The sequence below is a fragment of the Pongo pygmaeus genome, chromosome 3 (assembly GCF_028885625.2).
Source record: "Pongo pygmaeus isolate AG05252 chromosome 3, NHGRI_mPonPyg2-v2.0_pri, whole genome shotgun sequence".
Lineage (NCBI taxonomy): Eukaryota > Metazoa > Chordata > Mammalia > Primates > Hominidae > Pongo > Pongo pygmaeus.
This window is the reverse complement of record NC_072376.2, coordinates 94,942,281-94,958,706: the sequence shown is the minus strand read 5'-3', so window position 1 is coordinate 94,958,706 and position 16,426 is coordinate 94,942,281. Positions and strand designations below refer to the sequence as shown.

Below are 16,426 nucleotides of genomic sequence, written 5' to 3'. Positions count from 1 at the left end.
GCAGCAGCAGATAGGTGAATCCAGCTGCCTTTCATAAAGCCAGACATCCAGAAGATCTGCAAAGATACCACACAGTGTCATTCTTCACACTAAATATTTTGTTGCATTGAAAAATAGTTATTTTTCCTAAAAATATGTAATTTATTTACCACGTAATAGGTTCATTATTTTAATGAATTGATATATTTAATATTAATTTTATATTAACAAATATGCATATATTTTATATGTAATCTTATATATAATTTTATATAATTAACATATATTAACATTTGATATTTAATCAATTAATAAAACATTTCCCAGTTTTAATTTCCCATACAGTAAATAGCAATAGCTCTAACCCCCATGAACAAAAGGTCTTTGGCATTCTCAATAATTTTTTTTTTTGAAACAAGTTCTCACTCTGTCACCCAGGTTGGGGTGCAGTGGCACACTCACAGCTCACTGTAGCCTCAACCTCCCCAGGCTCAGGTGATCTCCTATCTCAGCCTCCAGAATAGCTGGGACCACAGGTGTGTACCACAATGCCTGGCTAATTTTTGTATTTTTTGTAGAGACGTGGTTTTGCCATGTTGCCCAAGCTGGTCTTGAACTCCTGGGCTCAGGTAATCCACCGGCCTTGGCCTCCCAAAATGCTGGGATTACAGGCATGAGCCACTGTCTATGGCCTCAATAATATTTTTTTTAATGTAAAAGGGTCCTGAGACCAAAGAGCTTTGGATCCATTTTCCTGGGGTGAATGAAGTGCCCTCCTTAGCAGGTCTATGATATCATGGGCATAACTCACCGTTATGCTTATCATTTTATATTAAAATAATCTGCTCATAGATCTCTCTCATTAGACTATAAGCTTCATGAGGACTATGTCCTATTCATCTTTCTATTTACTGAGCCTGATGAACTACATAACAACACCTCCCACTCCTGTAAAAAAATAATTGAGGACTAAGGAGTATGTCTACTATCTATAGAGAGCACTAGACAACCTACAGCTGAGGCCTACAGCTTTAGCAGGGATGAAGTGTGCATGATGCTGAAGGAAGCAGCACATGGACATCACCACTTGTGGAGTTTCATACCCTCAAAGTGTGTTTCACCAGCCTGGAGTTCTGTCTCCCGGGATGAGGCAGGGAAGCTCTGTGAGCACACTACCCATTCACGCACGATCATGCCAGACGAACAGTAATCTCCAGTATTCATGCTGCCTTCAAAGGCCCGGTGACCCTCAAAGATACAGGGAGAGAACTACCTACAAAGATGTGGATGTTTCAACAGGAGACCCATTTGGCCATGTCTGCTGTCAATAACCTTGGCCAACTCCAGTGTGAGAGGAGGAAGGCATGGGTCTTGCCTACACCAGAATCCCATGTTGTCAGACCAAATTCTACCACAAGTAGCAGTCTGAGACTTGATGAAGACCTACCTCTGCCCTTTGGACGCCCTGACAGCCCCTTGCAGGGAAGACATGATAATGGTAGTCTCCTAAGGGCACACACAGCTCACCTTCTATTCAGAATCCAGCTACAGAATCCTGTCAGTGGTGGGGCACAGGATGGAGCAAGGCCCTAGGTAATGCCCCTCTGAAAAATGTTTGCTGCTGGGAGGTACCCATACAGTATTTTTAGCCAATCCAAATATTTTGAACACCTTTATTTTACCAGTGAAAATTCATTTCCCTTATTCTAATTACAAATTATTTAGGGGTGATTAGAGATAAAAATAGTTGAAGCCTTGTAACAGACCTCTGGTATGTGAACTGATTAGCTCATCAGGTGCTCACTAAGCATACCTGAAATATGGATTTTTTTTATTACAGTACTTCATGTTTTAATGAACTGCCCCTAAGGTGAAGAATCACACACATACACACACACACACACACACACACACACACACACCCCTCTCACCCTATTTATGCTGGAGAATCTTAAGTAAATCACAAACAGTTTAACAATGTCATTAAGTTCAAATACACATAGTAGAGTGAAAACTAAATGTAGTAGTGTCCCACTACTCAGCTATCTAGTAATTTCATTTAACTGGAATAAGCCAAGGACCTGTAAATAAACAAAGAGAACCATTATTAGACACTATATACCAGAATGATATACATTATTGCATGGAATCCTCGAAACTCCAAAGCACATGTTCCACCCTGTACCTCCATAGAAAGAGATCTTCGAATCAGTGTCATGATCCTCATAATTTTGCACTCTTAGTCTCGGCACGACCGACTCCTTCAGGTCTCACCCAGAGCCCATGTGTTCTTGATTTGCACACAAATTGAATAGTCTTAGTTGTCTGGTTTTCAAACCCTTCACAGATAGAGAAACAAGTTAGAAGGAACAAAGAAGCAACTGCTGGTGGCAACACTGACAAACAGAAATGACAGCTGCTCAGGGTAGACCTGAAATTAAGGGATGGGCCAGCAAAATTTAATAAGTAAATATAAGAACCCAGTTCTTACAGTAACTGACTCATATATAATGACTCAGACAAGACCGAGACTCATACCTCAATAGACACTGCTGGAAAAACACAGAGCATTCACTGTTGTTTCTCAAGATCATGGTCATGCCATGAGATACCTCTTAGGCACCACTGCACACTCTCTCTGGACTTCCTCTGTCCTAGGGCATTTGGCCATTTGCTCTGAGCAGCTCTCTGTGCACTCCAACTGGCTTTGGTAGGTTCATCCCAACACACCCTCTTCACACCTGTGTGTGCAGGCCTCCTGCCTTGGGACTTCTCTATTGGCGCTGGAGCCTGAGATACCTCTCAGCCTCCAGGTTTGCAATCCAGAAGTTTTCATGTGGTGGAGGGGCTGGGATGAAAGGTGGGAGCTGGTGAGACATTCTTCCCCCAAACATCTCCCAGAGGGAATGTCCTGAGGTTCAGTGGCTCAGATGGCCACTTGGAAGATGGTCCAGCCCGACTGAGATAGCAAATAGTGGCCAGTGCAGTAACACACTCTCCTGTTAGCTGCCTCACCTCCCCTGCCTCCCACACTCTCTTTCCCTGGACTTGAGCTTTGTTTATAAAATAATAGCACATAAGCTTTTGCCTCGAGTCCTGCCGTCTGGGGAACTCAGGTTAAGACATTCCTCACTATCAAGGAAGGTCAAGTTTTTTTCATAAACTCTGATTAAGAAGGCAAAAATAAGAGTAACGATTTCCATATACAATTTATGTATTTATTTTCTACTCCTCTTACTGTCATTCCCAACATAAACAATTTTTTTAAAAGTCCGGGTAATCGAACACGTATATCTTCAACTAGGAAGAAAACTCAGCTACCTAAAATGATTATCTTCCTGAGTTTTTGCAGCACGATTATACTGAAGGGACATCAAATAATGCAATAATCATAGTTGAGAGGAGATATATCAGGGAGGGCTGCCTGGAGCAAATCAATCTTGAGCTGATTTCTGAAGACTAGAGAGCTTGAGGAGGACAATGCAGCTTGAATACAGGAAGGGACCCATGTAACCTTTAGAGCACATTGTTGTGCACAAGGGTCATATCTTTTACAGGAGAAATAAAGAAGCTGTGTTATATCAGCCTGTTCATTTTTACCCTCAACAAGAAAAATGGTCAGCCCACCTAATCCATTCAGCTACCTCAGCTGATATTGATCATGAAGGTGGCTAAAATAACTCCATTGGCTCTTTTCCCAAATAGAGGCTGACTGGCTGCTGCTGTGTAGCTTATTATTGATAGAGTTGTTAGAGTTTTGGAGTTAAACTTGCTCCCTTGAATGGGGTGGAGGATTATACTCGGTCTGTTGTCCTTTCAGCACAAGATCTACATATATGTAGGCTAAAACAATCAGGGGACACACTTGCACACATACATGAACACACAGGCACATATGCACCTGTGTACATGCAGTACCATCTAGTGTCATTGTCATTCCTTTAAGAATTTTGCTACCAAAAAAAGTAGAGATGGCTGAGTGTGGTGGCTCACACCTGTAATCTTAGCACTTTGGGAAGCCAAGATGGGTGGATCACTTGAGGCCAGAAGTTCAAGACCAGCCTGGCCAACATGGTGAAACTCTGTCTCTACTAAAAATACAAAAAAATTAACTGGGCGTGGTGGTGCATGCCTGTAATCCCAGCTAATGGGGAGGCTGAGGCAGGAGAATCACTTGAACCCAGGAAGCAGAGGCTGCAGTGAGCTGAGATCACACCACTGCACTCCAGCCTGGGTGACAGAGCGAGACTCCGTCTCAAAAGGGGGAAAAAAGCCAAAACCAGAGAAAAATATCTTTTCTGTTCTGCGTTTCAAGGTTCTGAAGAAGATGCTTTTGTGAAGCAGTGGTCTGCCCTCTGCTTCCTCCACAGGGGAGGAGATGCATCCAGAAGATGCAGGCCATGCATCTGGATGATCCAAGTGAAAGGTTTTCTTCTACAGAATGCTTATCGTGGAGTAGCACAGGGGAGGAGATGTCAAGACTAATTCAGGGTCAAAGCCAGCTCTAGAGTAGTTCGATTACAACTTTCAGAGAATACTTCAAACACAGCAATCCTAAGTGTTTTCACTTAAAGACACTGCACACAGGAGAGACAAAACCCATTTTCAACTTAAACAGTTCAAAAAGTTTGGAAACTTTCCAGCGACACTCCACAGAGCTACCCCCAAAATGGGCTTCCGTTTTCAGATGTGCATCCAAGTGCATCACATATTTCATCTCCCTGTGGGCAATGCCAGAGGAGACAAAGAAGGGGGAGAGAATGTTCCATGCATTTGTAAGCTGTCAGGGCATATCATTTGTCCTCTAAATAAGTGTTTGCTAATCATCCGCATGATTTTTCCTTGTCCCCTGCAAGATGCAAAAATTATAGGGAAAATGAATTTCTGGCCAGGCTTTAAGTGAAATAAAAAACCAAACATGTTTAGTCAAGATGCCAGGGACAGCTCATCACTCATCATTACAGTGCATTTGTGGGGCTGTAATTTCTTTCTCACCCGTTGTGGTGTTTGCTTCTTTTCACATTTCCTCAGGCTGGCCCCCTTGGAAGTCGGCAGGTCATTTCCCCCGCTTCATGCTCTAATAGATTTCACTCTCAAGATCTCACACATCACCAGCTCTGGACTGCTGTGTTTAGGGTTAGCAAAGCAGTAGGAAGACACTTGCAGACAGAGAACAGTGATTTCTTTTTCATCCAAAGAAAAATGAGAGTTTGAAGATGCTTATCACACCCAGATATGGGGAAATAAAAAGAAATCCCAAATCCTTTCTTCTCCACGAAACACATTTTTTTGTTTCAAGACTATTCCTAGTGTTTCAGTTCTCTTTATTGATCCAGTTTATTGAAGTTGAAGTAATTGAAAGGTTAGTACCCATATCTGGATTTGTGTTCTGTGACCAAGGCTTACTTGGATTGGGGCACTGCTGTGTGCAATGGCATTTGATTGTGTAAAAATGGACTCCTTGTCCAGAACTAAATGCTGAGGAACGTCTTCCCAATTGTGGTATTGGTGCGATGAGAATTTGGGAGGGGTGGGCAGTGGAAAGGCTTTCAGCATCTGTTGTGGACCTGTCCTTGTCAGTTGTCACCTTCAAGCTGTAGAATGCTGCTCTAGAAATACCTGTAAAGTGAGTTTGACTGCTTTTGCCTTTATGTTTTTGACACATATTTGGGTCTGTGTTCTCAAATCTGTGGAGGAGAGCCACTCTATTTCTTGGGTCGTTCTTGGGTTGATCTCACCCCTTCCCTCTAGTTCTTCCTCTTTCTTTTGCCTTTTTTTTTTTTCCTTGAGACGGTCTCACTCTGTCACCCAGTCTGGAGTGCAGTGGCACAATCTCGGCTCACTGCAATCTCCATCTCCCAGGTTCAAGTGATCCTACTGCCTCAGCCTCTCTAGTACCTGGGACTACAGGTATTCACCTCCACGCCTGGCTAATTTTTCTATTTTTAGTAGAGATGGGGTTTCACCATGTTGGCCAGGCTGCTGTTGAACTCCTGACCTCAAGTGATCCTTCCGCCTTGGCCTTCCAAAGTGCTGGAATTACAGGTGTGAGCCACTGGTGCCTGGCCACTCTTTTGCTGTCTTGATGAGTTTAGGCACCTTCTCCTATCCCAGAGTCTGAGTGTTCATAGATAGGCAGAGAGGAAGTCACTCACATTCCAAACCAAGACTGAACCTATTAGAGTGGTTGTTAATCTTAAATATTGTCAACACTTTACCATAATTGGAAACTCAGGGAATGACCTAAAAGCTCATGCTCAGAAATTGTTCATTTAAACTGGGGGTAGAAACCCTCACAGTGAAATCTGTTGCTCCTGGGGGTTGGGTCCTGATGAGCAAGAATGTCTTTAATTAAGTTCTTGGCTTTATGTACACAGTCCTACATGGGCACCAATCCAAGAGGTAAGCATCTTATGAAGAACCCAAAAGCAGTCTGCACAGTTATTGCATGATTGTGGTTTTTGGGAAACCTTGGAATTGTATCATACTCCTTGCCTTACTGAAATCACTGTAGTGTTTTTATTTTCCTGGGAAACCAAGACTCATCATTTATTAACCAAAATATCATTCAGTTAGTTATTCCACAAATATTTAGGAGTGCTTGTCATGTGGGATTCTCTCTGTGAGACCTTGGAGAGTTGGCCTTTCTGCTGAATTCTGCCAGCCCAGCAGTGCATCCATGTCATAGGTCTGGTTACCCTAGAAGCTGGCTCTGAGATGGATATTACATTGTAGAAAGTTTACTGGAGCAGGTCCTTGGGATCAATACATGTGGAAGAAGGGGCAGAAGCAAGATGGGTAAAGGGAAGAAGCTGGGCTTTGAACAGTCTCAGTGGAGACAGTAGTCAGCCCAGTGGGGACCAGGCCTGGACAATGGGCTCCTCTGGTCAGTCACCGATGTGCAGTCTTTAGGGGAGGGGCATGACCTCAGGCAAGGCAGCTCTCCATCAGAGGCAGCACTGCCAGCTACTGGGAGAGTAAGTCCTTTAATCCTATGTGGGGACCTGGGTGGCACATCACAATGTCCACTACAGTGTGCTAAGATGCTTATAGCTACTCTACAGAAAATCTTGACTCCACTGGCTTCAACAATAGGACATCCTTGCATCTCAGAGTAAGACATCAGGGATAAAGCACCTCCAGGATTGGTTAGATCAGTGGCTCTACAGCTTATCCAAGGAGCTCTCCATCCGTCTGCTCTGTCAGCCTGAAGAGGCAACTTTGCTTCTCAGGCTTCTTCCTTTCATAGTCACAGATGGCTGTTGCCAGACTGGGTGTCACTGCAGGAAAGAGAAATTATTTCTGCCCCTGTGCTCTTTCTATTGTTGAGGAAGATATTTCCTTGTATTTCTCTTTCTTTATTGTGGTGAAATATACAAAAGATAATATTCATCATTTTAACCTTTCATAAGAGTGCAATTCTGTGGAATTAAGTACACTAATGATACTGTATAACCATCACCACTATACAGAAAACTTTCTCATCACTCCCAATAAAAACTCTGTTCTCATGAAATAATAACTTTCTCTTCACCCCCAGCGACTGGTAATTTCTATTCTCTTTTCTGTCTCTGTGAATTTGCCTATTGTAGGTGCCTCAAGTATAAGCATACAGTATTTGTCCTTTTTGTCTGGTTTATTTTACTAATCTTAATGTTTTCAAGGCCCATCCATGTTGCAGCATATACGAAAATCTCATTCCCCTCCATGGCTGACTAGCATTCTATTGTATATATGTACAGCACTGTTTGTCTACTCATCCACTGAATAATGTTGCTACCAACATGGGCATACAGATATCTGTTCATGTTCCTGCTTTTTATTCTTTTGGATATATACGTAGGAGTGAAAATGCTGGGTCATATGATAACTTGATATTTAACCTTTGGAGAAACCGTTAAACCATTTCCTGCAGTGGCTGCGCCACTTCACATTCCTCCATCAGTGCGTGAGGAGTCCAGTATTTCTACATGCTTGCTAACATTTACTTCCCTTTTTTAAAGGTATGGCCATCCTTTCCCTCCAGTCTTATTGGCCTCTATTGTGTCACATGCCCACTCCTAAATTAATTATTTGCAAAGTGAAAGAGATTATCAAAATTGCCTTAAACCAATCAGGACCAGGGCCCTGGGTAGGGTCTACATTACCCTAAAGGACATGGCTGCAAGGAGGACAGTTAGATACCTGAACAAAATCCGACATTCCAGCAAGAAGGAAAGGATGGGACGAGGAAGAATAAAAGGAAACTACCATCAATGTTTGCAACAGGGTGGCTTTAAAAATAGAAATGCCCAGACCAGAGATTCTGATTCACTTGGTCTGCAGTAGGTGCTCAGCATCAGTCACTTTTAAATGTTCCCCAATTTATTCTAATGTGCAGTCAGGGCTGCGAGCCCTGATCTAGCAGGTTAGGCTGCCCGTTAAGCCAGCACATGTGAATACTGAGAGATGAGAAGGACAACATGCTACAGGAATGCTGTGCAGTGCACCTCGCCTGGGGGACTGAGGAAAACCCCTGAGAGGAAGTGATGTTCAGACTGATACTTGGAAGAGGCAAGTCAGCCAGGGCTGGGGAAGAGTGTCATAGACACGGGACAGCATGTGGTTCAGTTTAAGAAGAGGAAGAAGCTCAGTCTATCTAGAGTGTACACAGTATCCACTTCCAACCTTGAGGGGACAATATTTTTACTCAAATATGTGCAACTTATGGGGCAAGGTCTATGTTCAACACTCCAGCCGTGTTTATCTCTGGGCAAGTTTCCCTCTCTCTGTGCCATGTTCTTGGTTGGCTGAGTGAGCAGCAGGTTATACTAGAGGCAGCAGACATTCAGGGTTTAAGAATTGAGTTTGAAACCTGCCCATGCTGTATAGAACCGGTGTGGCTATGGGGAAGGCCCAAGACATCTCTGGACCTCTGCACAGGTCCTGCAAAAGAGGTTATAAAAACTACGTCATGGGGCCATTATGGAACTCATAAAAAAAAATGTATGTGAGCGACATCATAAATATGCTGATGAGTTGCAAACTTCTACTCCCGTCCCCACCTCTCTCTAGGGCACATCTCGACTCCAGACCTATATGTTGATATCCCCTATGGCAGCCCCATTTGGATGTATATTGGGCATCTCCCGCTTACCGTGTCCAAGACAGAGCTCTTCGTATGCCACTCCTCCTCCATTCTCCCCTACATTCGCTTAGGGCATCTTAATCCTTGGTGTCATCCTTGACTCCACTCTTTCTCTCTAACATGGAGTCTGTTAACAAGTCGTGCCACTCTACTTTAGAAATATACCCAGATTCTGACCATTTCTCACCACCTCCATGACTATCCAGGTTCGGGCCACCATATTCTTTAACCTGGATCATGTGACAGCCTCCTACGAGGCCCTCCAAACTTGATCCCCCATTATTCCTACTTTATCTCCTACAACCCTCCCTCTTGTTCATCTGCTCCAGCCCCAAGTCTCATGCAGCCCCAGTCTGCATGGCTTCAGGGCCTTGCTATTTGGGGATACCCCTGCCCCCAGTTAGCCAAATGGCTAACTTCTCACTTCCTCAAGTCTTTAGTCAAAAACCGTAGTGTCAGCAAGCCCTCCCATAGACACCCTATTTAAAATTTCAGTGCCTGCCCTTAATATATCATATTCTCCTTCTCTGCTTTATTTTTTTCTTCCTGGTGTTTACCACTAATGTGCTCTACAATTTGCTTATTTATATTGTTCATTGTCTTCCCTGCCAGAATATACCAGATATATAGATCTCTGCCAGTATACTCCTGCTCCACAAAGCCGGGGATTGTCTGTTTTATTCACCTTCTTTTTTTTTTTTTTTTTTTTTTGAGATAGAGTTTCGCTTCTTCGCCTAGGCTGGAGTGAAATGGCATGATCTTGGCCCACTGCAACCTCTGCCTCCCATGTTCAAGCAATTCTCCTGCCTCAGCCTCCCCAGTAGCTGGAATTATAGGCATGAGCCACCACGCCCAGCCTTGTTCACCTTCTATCTCAGTTCTAGGGCAGTACCTGGCATGTAGTAAGCACCCAATACATTTATTAGCACAGCATTTTACAGAAGAGAAACCTGAGGCTCAGTGCGATTAAATAATTCATTCAAGGTCACACAGCTAGAAGGTGTTGTGTAGTTGAATGTTCTGTGATGCTTTTCAACAACAAAAAACCCATTTAGCAAAAAGACAGAGCAGCATCAATGACTCCTCTCCAGCCCTCCTCCCTATCACCAGATGAAGAAAGGAAATCTCTAAAATGAGGAGGGAGTAGGTGCAAGAGGGCGTCGTGGAGTTGCTCTGTGGCCCCTTGGCGAGACCATTCATGTTTGAGTGTTATTAGATGAGGAAGCTGGGGAGCCATCTCAGTGCTTCTTCTGAAGCACAAAGGCCAGTGACTGTTATTAAAAGGAGACCAGCTGCTCGAGGCTAAAAGTGCACAGGAGGAAGGGATACTCCCTACTCAGGAAAGATTTGCTAAGTCGGCTTGAGATGGTCAGGGAGGATTTTTAGACTGTTTTCAGCATCCAGACCCATCTCACTGGCTATCCTACCCAGACTTACTGTGCCCCCTAAAAATTCCTTCTTTCATCCATTCTACTGAACATACAAAGAGGAATCCTAGCCGATTACAGGGAAGACAATCAGAGAATAACCCCAGAAGTAGATCTCTGCAGCATCATTGGAATGAGGACAGTGATTTTTTTTAAGAATGTGTTTTTTGAGGAAGAGGAAATGTGCCTGGGCCATGGTGGTTCTAGTTGGGGAAGCCGGGGCCTTTTCCTCCTTACCCTTGGGAAACCACATCACTAGTGCTGTCTGTCCACAAAGACCCACCCACTTGGCAGGGTAGAGCTTCTAGAACCAGAGCCAAGGCAGGCAGGAGGCTCTTTAAACAGTTCAGAGGGAGGAGGCAGGGGCAGGGTCTGAGTGGAAGCTGGGTGCTGCAGGCTGTGGTCAGACCAGAGAAGGCCGATTCCACAGGACTGGGGTCAGAGAGCGGGAGCCAGAGCTGGGCTTCGGCCTCTCCCTGGGAGGCCACGGCACCTCCCTCCGCCTAGGGCCTTCATTACTCGAGGGTGTCTACCCCAAAGCTGCTGCAAACATTCAGAGAGAGAAGTGCCCAGGGCCCAGCAGAGAGCAAGCCCTCCACACGTGTTTCTCTCCCTCTTCTTTCAGAAGCAAGATGGGGGTGGGGACAGTGGCTCAGAGCAGGACTGAGAGAGGCTCTCTTGAAAGGCCTGGGTTGTAATCCAGAGAGTGGAGGAAGGAGAGGAAGCTGCTGGAGTTGCAAGATGGCTTCTGTTGCCATTGTTCAGTTGTTTGCTTTCCTTCTCAGAGGTGCGGACAAGAAGTAGCAGAGCCAAGGCTCTGGGTGCCTCTTCCATGTTCCCTCCATAGCCCTTTCCTCCTCACATGCTCACCACCAGCTCCCAGGTCCTCGGCCTGTGCAGGGCCTGTGTGCTCCACACAGACATCCTCTTCAGATGATGCTCCCACGTCTTGGCTGTGGTCCTTTCTGAAAATTGCCCTTGGCCACAGAAAGCTGCCTTGCCCAAGCATTTGCCCTCCCAAGGGCTCCCAGAAGCCAATGCCCAGATGATGCAAGGATAATACCTTTCCATTTCATACGGGTCTTAAGATCATCTGGCCCGGAACGCCCCACTGGATCCACTGAAACTCATTGTGGGTGACCTTCTCCCTCCACCCAATGCTGCCTTCTTCCCTTACTCGCAGATCATCTGGAGAGAACTCCCTAAGAGCCTTCTGCCCATGACTCTAGAAGGCCACCTCTAAGGCCCTGAGTCCCTTAGTTGTCTTTGGTCTTTGCCCCTCCAAACACAGCCCACTCATTTGACTTCCTAGGCACCCACTGTCCACTAAAATGCAGCCATCCTGTATCCCAGTGACTAGAAAATGGGTGCTGATGGGTTAATATGGTGTCCAATAAAAATATCTACCATGATGGGAGCTGACACATGCACAGCTAGCAGTCTGCAAAGCACATTGGTGTATGTTTTTTCAATTGCAAGGCAGAATAGCATGGTGGTCTCTGAAGTGACTCTGCCTGAATTTGAATTTCTGTCCCACCGCCTATGAGTCTTGCGACTTTGGGCCAGCTACATAAACTTTCTGTTGCTCAATTTCCCTATCTATAAAATGGGGATAATAGTCCCTTCTTCAGAGAATGTTAGAATTAAATGAGTCAATACATATAAAGGTCTCAGAACTGCCCTGGCACATGGTAAGCACATAGTGTGCCTTAGCTATTAGTATTTGATCCTCACAACAACCCTGTAGTACTACAATTTCTACCTGTGTTGGGTACTTCTCAAGACACTCATATTCTCAGCCCAGCTTTTCACTCCAGCTGTTTGTTCAGCCACCTGCTGGCACGGGTGTAACAGCACCTTGCTGAGCTGTGCGGCTTCTTTTGCCTCCTGCTTGAGATGCCTGCAGAGCCCACTTGGCTGTTCTGACCCAAGCAGACCTGGAAGTGTGGTGGAGCTAATATCCCATGTGGCACCCCTTGATGCCAAGGAGGTACTGGAGCCAATGGAAAAATCATCCCTTCTTTTATTCCCTGAGAGGATAATCCAGAGGTATATTGTGTCCATCAAAATCCAAGTTCAGTTGCCCCAGCAGTAGCCACTCAAGTAATGCATGCAGTCACGGCCTTCCCCCATTCCCCATTTCCTTGAGCCCATTTGCCCATCCATGCCTGTCAATGAAGCTCACATCCCAGAGTAAACTGCCCAGACACCAGCCGTTGCCTCGTGGTCTGCTTTTTTTTTCGGGGGCAGGGCAGGGAGTGGGGCATCTAATTGTGCATAGGAGAAAGGTGAAAGAATAAAAAGAGGTATGTCCTAAACACCATGGAATACTATGCAGCCATAAAAGAGAACAAGATCATGTCCTTTGCAGGGACATGGATGGAGCTAGAAGCCATTATCCTCAGCAAATTAACACAGGAACAGAAAACCAAACACCGCATGTTCTCAATTATAAGTGGGAGCTGAACAATGAGAACACATGGACACAGGAAGGGGAACAACACACACTGGGGCCTGTCAGTGGGGCAGGGAGGGGAAAGCATCAGGATAAACAGGCGATGGGTTGACAGGTGCAGCAAACCATCATGGCACACGTTTCCCTATGTAACAAACCTGCACGTCCTGCACATGTATCCTGGAACTTAAAAATTTTTAAAAAGAACCATACAGTAGAAGAAAGAAAGAAAAGAAGCATGTTCAACATACATAATCAGATCTGGACTCAAGTCAGAGTCTTCCACCTACCAAATTTCATGCCTCACACTGTGCCTGCACTCCCAGTTGATACATATGCATCTTAACAGAGGCCTTCCAGAAGCTTGATTAGGCTGTGGGAGGCCGAGGAGGAACACACTATGAACAGGTAGCTTCAGTTACTTTGATGTTCCAGCCCTTCTTCTGCCCCTGCATAGAGGCAATCCTGCATGGCAAGAGGGCAGTGAGCAGTGGCTCCACTTGGCTGAAGCCTGGGGCAGGGGCTGCACCTAACTTGCCTTTGTATCGCCAGCACTTAGCTCATGTATCAGTAACACTCAGGGTCTGGCACATAGCAGGTACTCGGTAAATGTTTGCTGGATACATAGGTCCGGAACTCAAACTATGGGTGATTTGCTTCTTAATGATTACTTTTTATGTGGCCATGCCTGTTTCTTTACTTATTGTTTATTTTTTTGCTGGTTTGGAATGTAATCTCTGACGGACAGAGAACTTTTTTTGGGTGGAAGATTGTCTACCTTTTTACCAAGGTGAGTTAGTACAGAATTATATACCTAAAATTATTTAAGAAGCATTAACTATTTCTCAAAATTATTTGAGAAAACCTGAAAATCAGGTTGATTGATGAAAGAAATCTCTAGGTGCTATCTTGAACTGGTGGCTTGTGGGATAAATTTAGCTCTAAGATACATGGGTTTGGCCAGCACAGTGTTGATTATACTGAAATTCTTCTGAGGTATACCACAGGGCCTACCACTTCCTATAGCATTCTGCCTGTCCCAACTCTCAAATTTATGTTACCTGCCTAGTCCTTGCAGGTGTATGGGTCCTGTGACCCCTACACAACAGGCTTCCATATATAGAAAGCGTTGAAGGAGCTGACTGGCACAGTTCCCTCCTTGGGCTTTTTTCTGACTTTTCCTGTGACTTGCTCAGCCCATCCCCTCTCCCATCAGCGGGTCCTCATGGTGATATGGTGTCTTGCCCTGTAGGTACTATAAGATCTCCGTGGTGCTCATGTGCTTTGTGGTCCCCACGCTGGTGCCCTGGTACATCTGGGGAGAGAGTCTGTGGAATTCCTACTTCTTGGCCTCTATTCTCCGCTATACCATCTCACTCAACATCAGCTGGCTGGTCAACAGCGCCGCCCACATGTATGGAAACCGGCCCTATGACAAGCACATCAGCCCTCGGCAGAACCCACTCGTCGCTCTGGGTGCCATTGGTGAGTAGGGGTGTTGAGGGCCAATGGGGAGAATGCTGGCCCAGGTTTTCTTGGCCTCTCAGTAGTTTTGTGGAATCAGTAAAGAGAAGCAGTGGAGTGGAATGGAGTTCAGTGAACTTGAGCTTTTTTTTTTTTTTTTTCCGAGGTAGAGTCTCACTCTGTTGGCCAGTCTGGAATGCAGTGGCACGATCTCGGCTGACTGCAGCCTCTGCTTCCTGAGTTCAAGCAATTCTCCTGCCTCAGCCTCCTGAGGAGCTGGGATTACAGGCATCCACCACTACCCCTGGCTAATTTTTGTATTATTTTTTTTTTTTTTAGTAGAGACGGGGTTTCACCATGTTGGCCAGGATGGTCTCAAACTCCTGACCCCAAGTGATCCGCCCTCCTTGGCCTGCCAGAGGAGCTTTGGCTTTAGGATCCTGACTCTTGGACAAGTCATATGATCTCTCTGATTTACAGTTTTCCTATCTGTGAAATGGGACTAGCAATGCTTACTTCACAGGAATATGTAAACTGCTTGGTACAGTGCCTGGCACGTAGTAGGTGATCAGTAACTAGTAGTTATTCATCATGACCATGGAAATGTTCTAAAGGAGAAGCAGCAGTTGACTCTTCTCTCAAACTGTCCTGACCATTCTAGCCTCAGCTGTCCAATCATTTGGCAGAGCTTAAGAAAAAAAGCCTTCAAACAAAGACATGGGAAGGAATGAGACTTGGCATTTCACGGGACCGTAAAACAGTTAAGAGCGAGGCCTCTGGAGTCAGTGACTTTGGTTGAGTCCTGGTTCCTCCACTTACTCTCTGGGCAAGTCACTCGTTCTTCCGCCTTTTGTGTCCCTATCTGTAAAGTGGGGGTAATACTAGCACTTACCTCCTTCTAGGTCATTAGAGGGCTAAATGAGTTGTTACAGAGTGTTCCTACCAGTGCTTGTATGAAACAAGCCTTCGTGATGTTGCTTTTTTTTTTTTTTCTTTGTTGAGACAGAGTCTCGCTCTGTTGCCCAGGCTGGAGTGCAGTGGTGTGATCTCGGCTCACTGCAAGCTCCGCCTTCCAGGTTCACGCCATTCTCCTGCCTCAGCCTCCTAAGTAGCTGGGACTACAGGCACCCGCCACCACATCCGGCTAATTTTTTTGTATTTTTTAGTAGAGACGGGATTTCACCATGTTAGCCAGGATGGTCTCGATCTCCTGACCTCGTGATCCGCCCGCCTCAGCCTCCCAAAGTGCTGGGATTACGGGCGTGAGCCACCACGCCCGGCCCGTGATGTTGCTTTTATTGCTAGTCATGTGTTCTTAGGCAACTTACTTGTCCCTTCTGTGCATTTACGTCCTTGTTTTAATCATAGCAGGGATAATCATAGCAGTTACTTCAGAGGCCTCAGGCTAAAAGGAGTTAATACCTGTTAAAGCACTTAGCACTGTGCCTGGCATATGACAGGTGATTAAGAAATATTAGCTCTACCTTTATAGAAGCAACTCAGACTTCTTGGTAAGCTGAGCCTTGAGCACAGAGATCAAACATAGGAAAGTTCCTACTGTTAAGTAGAAATGGTCTCTGTGTCACTCAGTGATGAGATTCTGCATCACTTCATTAGGGCCATCTGTTTTTCAGACCCCAGGGATCCCAAAGTTCTTGTCAACTTGCACTGATGACAGCAATAGAACGTGGAGTGAACACTACATTTAGCCAGGGAATAACTGCATAAGCAGGGAGAAAGTGCCTTGGAAAACAGGAGGGGCAGTGCCCTAACCCTTCCTATGGCTTTCCCCTCCTCTTGCCCTGCACCTTCTGAAAGGACTGTAATGAGGGAAGCCATGGCCAGTGTTGATTCTGTGAGTAGACAGAAATGGGGACAAGATGGGCCGTCACCATGTAGGGATGGATGGGCCAGGAAACTCAAGCAGTATGGCCATGACATGGGCCCTAAGGAGCTAGGTATTGGTTATAAGTC

General features: G+C 45.3%; 1 protein-coding gene across 1 annotated transcript in view; it reads left to right on the top strand.

Moving 5' to 3' along the window:
* Positions 1 to 16,426, top strand: part of SCD5 (stearoyl-CoA desaturase 5) — a 169,523-nt gene that overhangs the window by 147,933 nt on the left and 5,164 nt on the right. Inside the window, exon 4 of the mRNA XM_054485933.2 lies at positions 14,241 to 14,473. Coding sequence (XP_054341908.1) covers positions 14,241 to 14,473 — 233 coding nt within the window. The remainder of the gene's footprint in view (positions 1 to 14,240; positions 14,474 to 16,426) is intronic.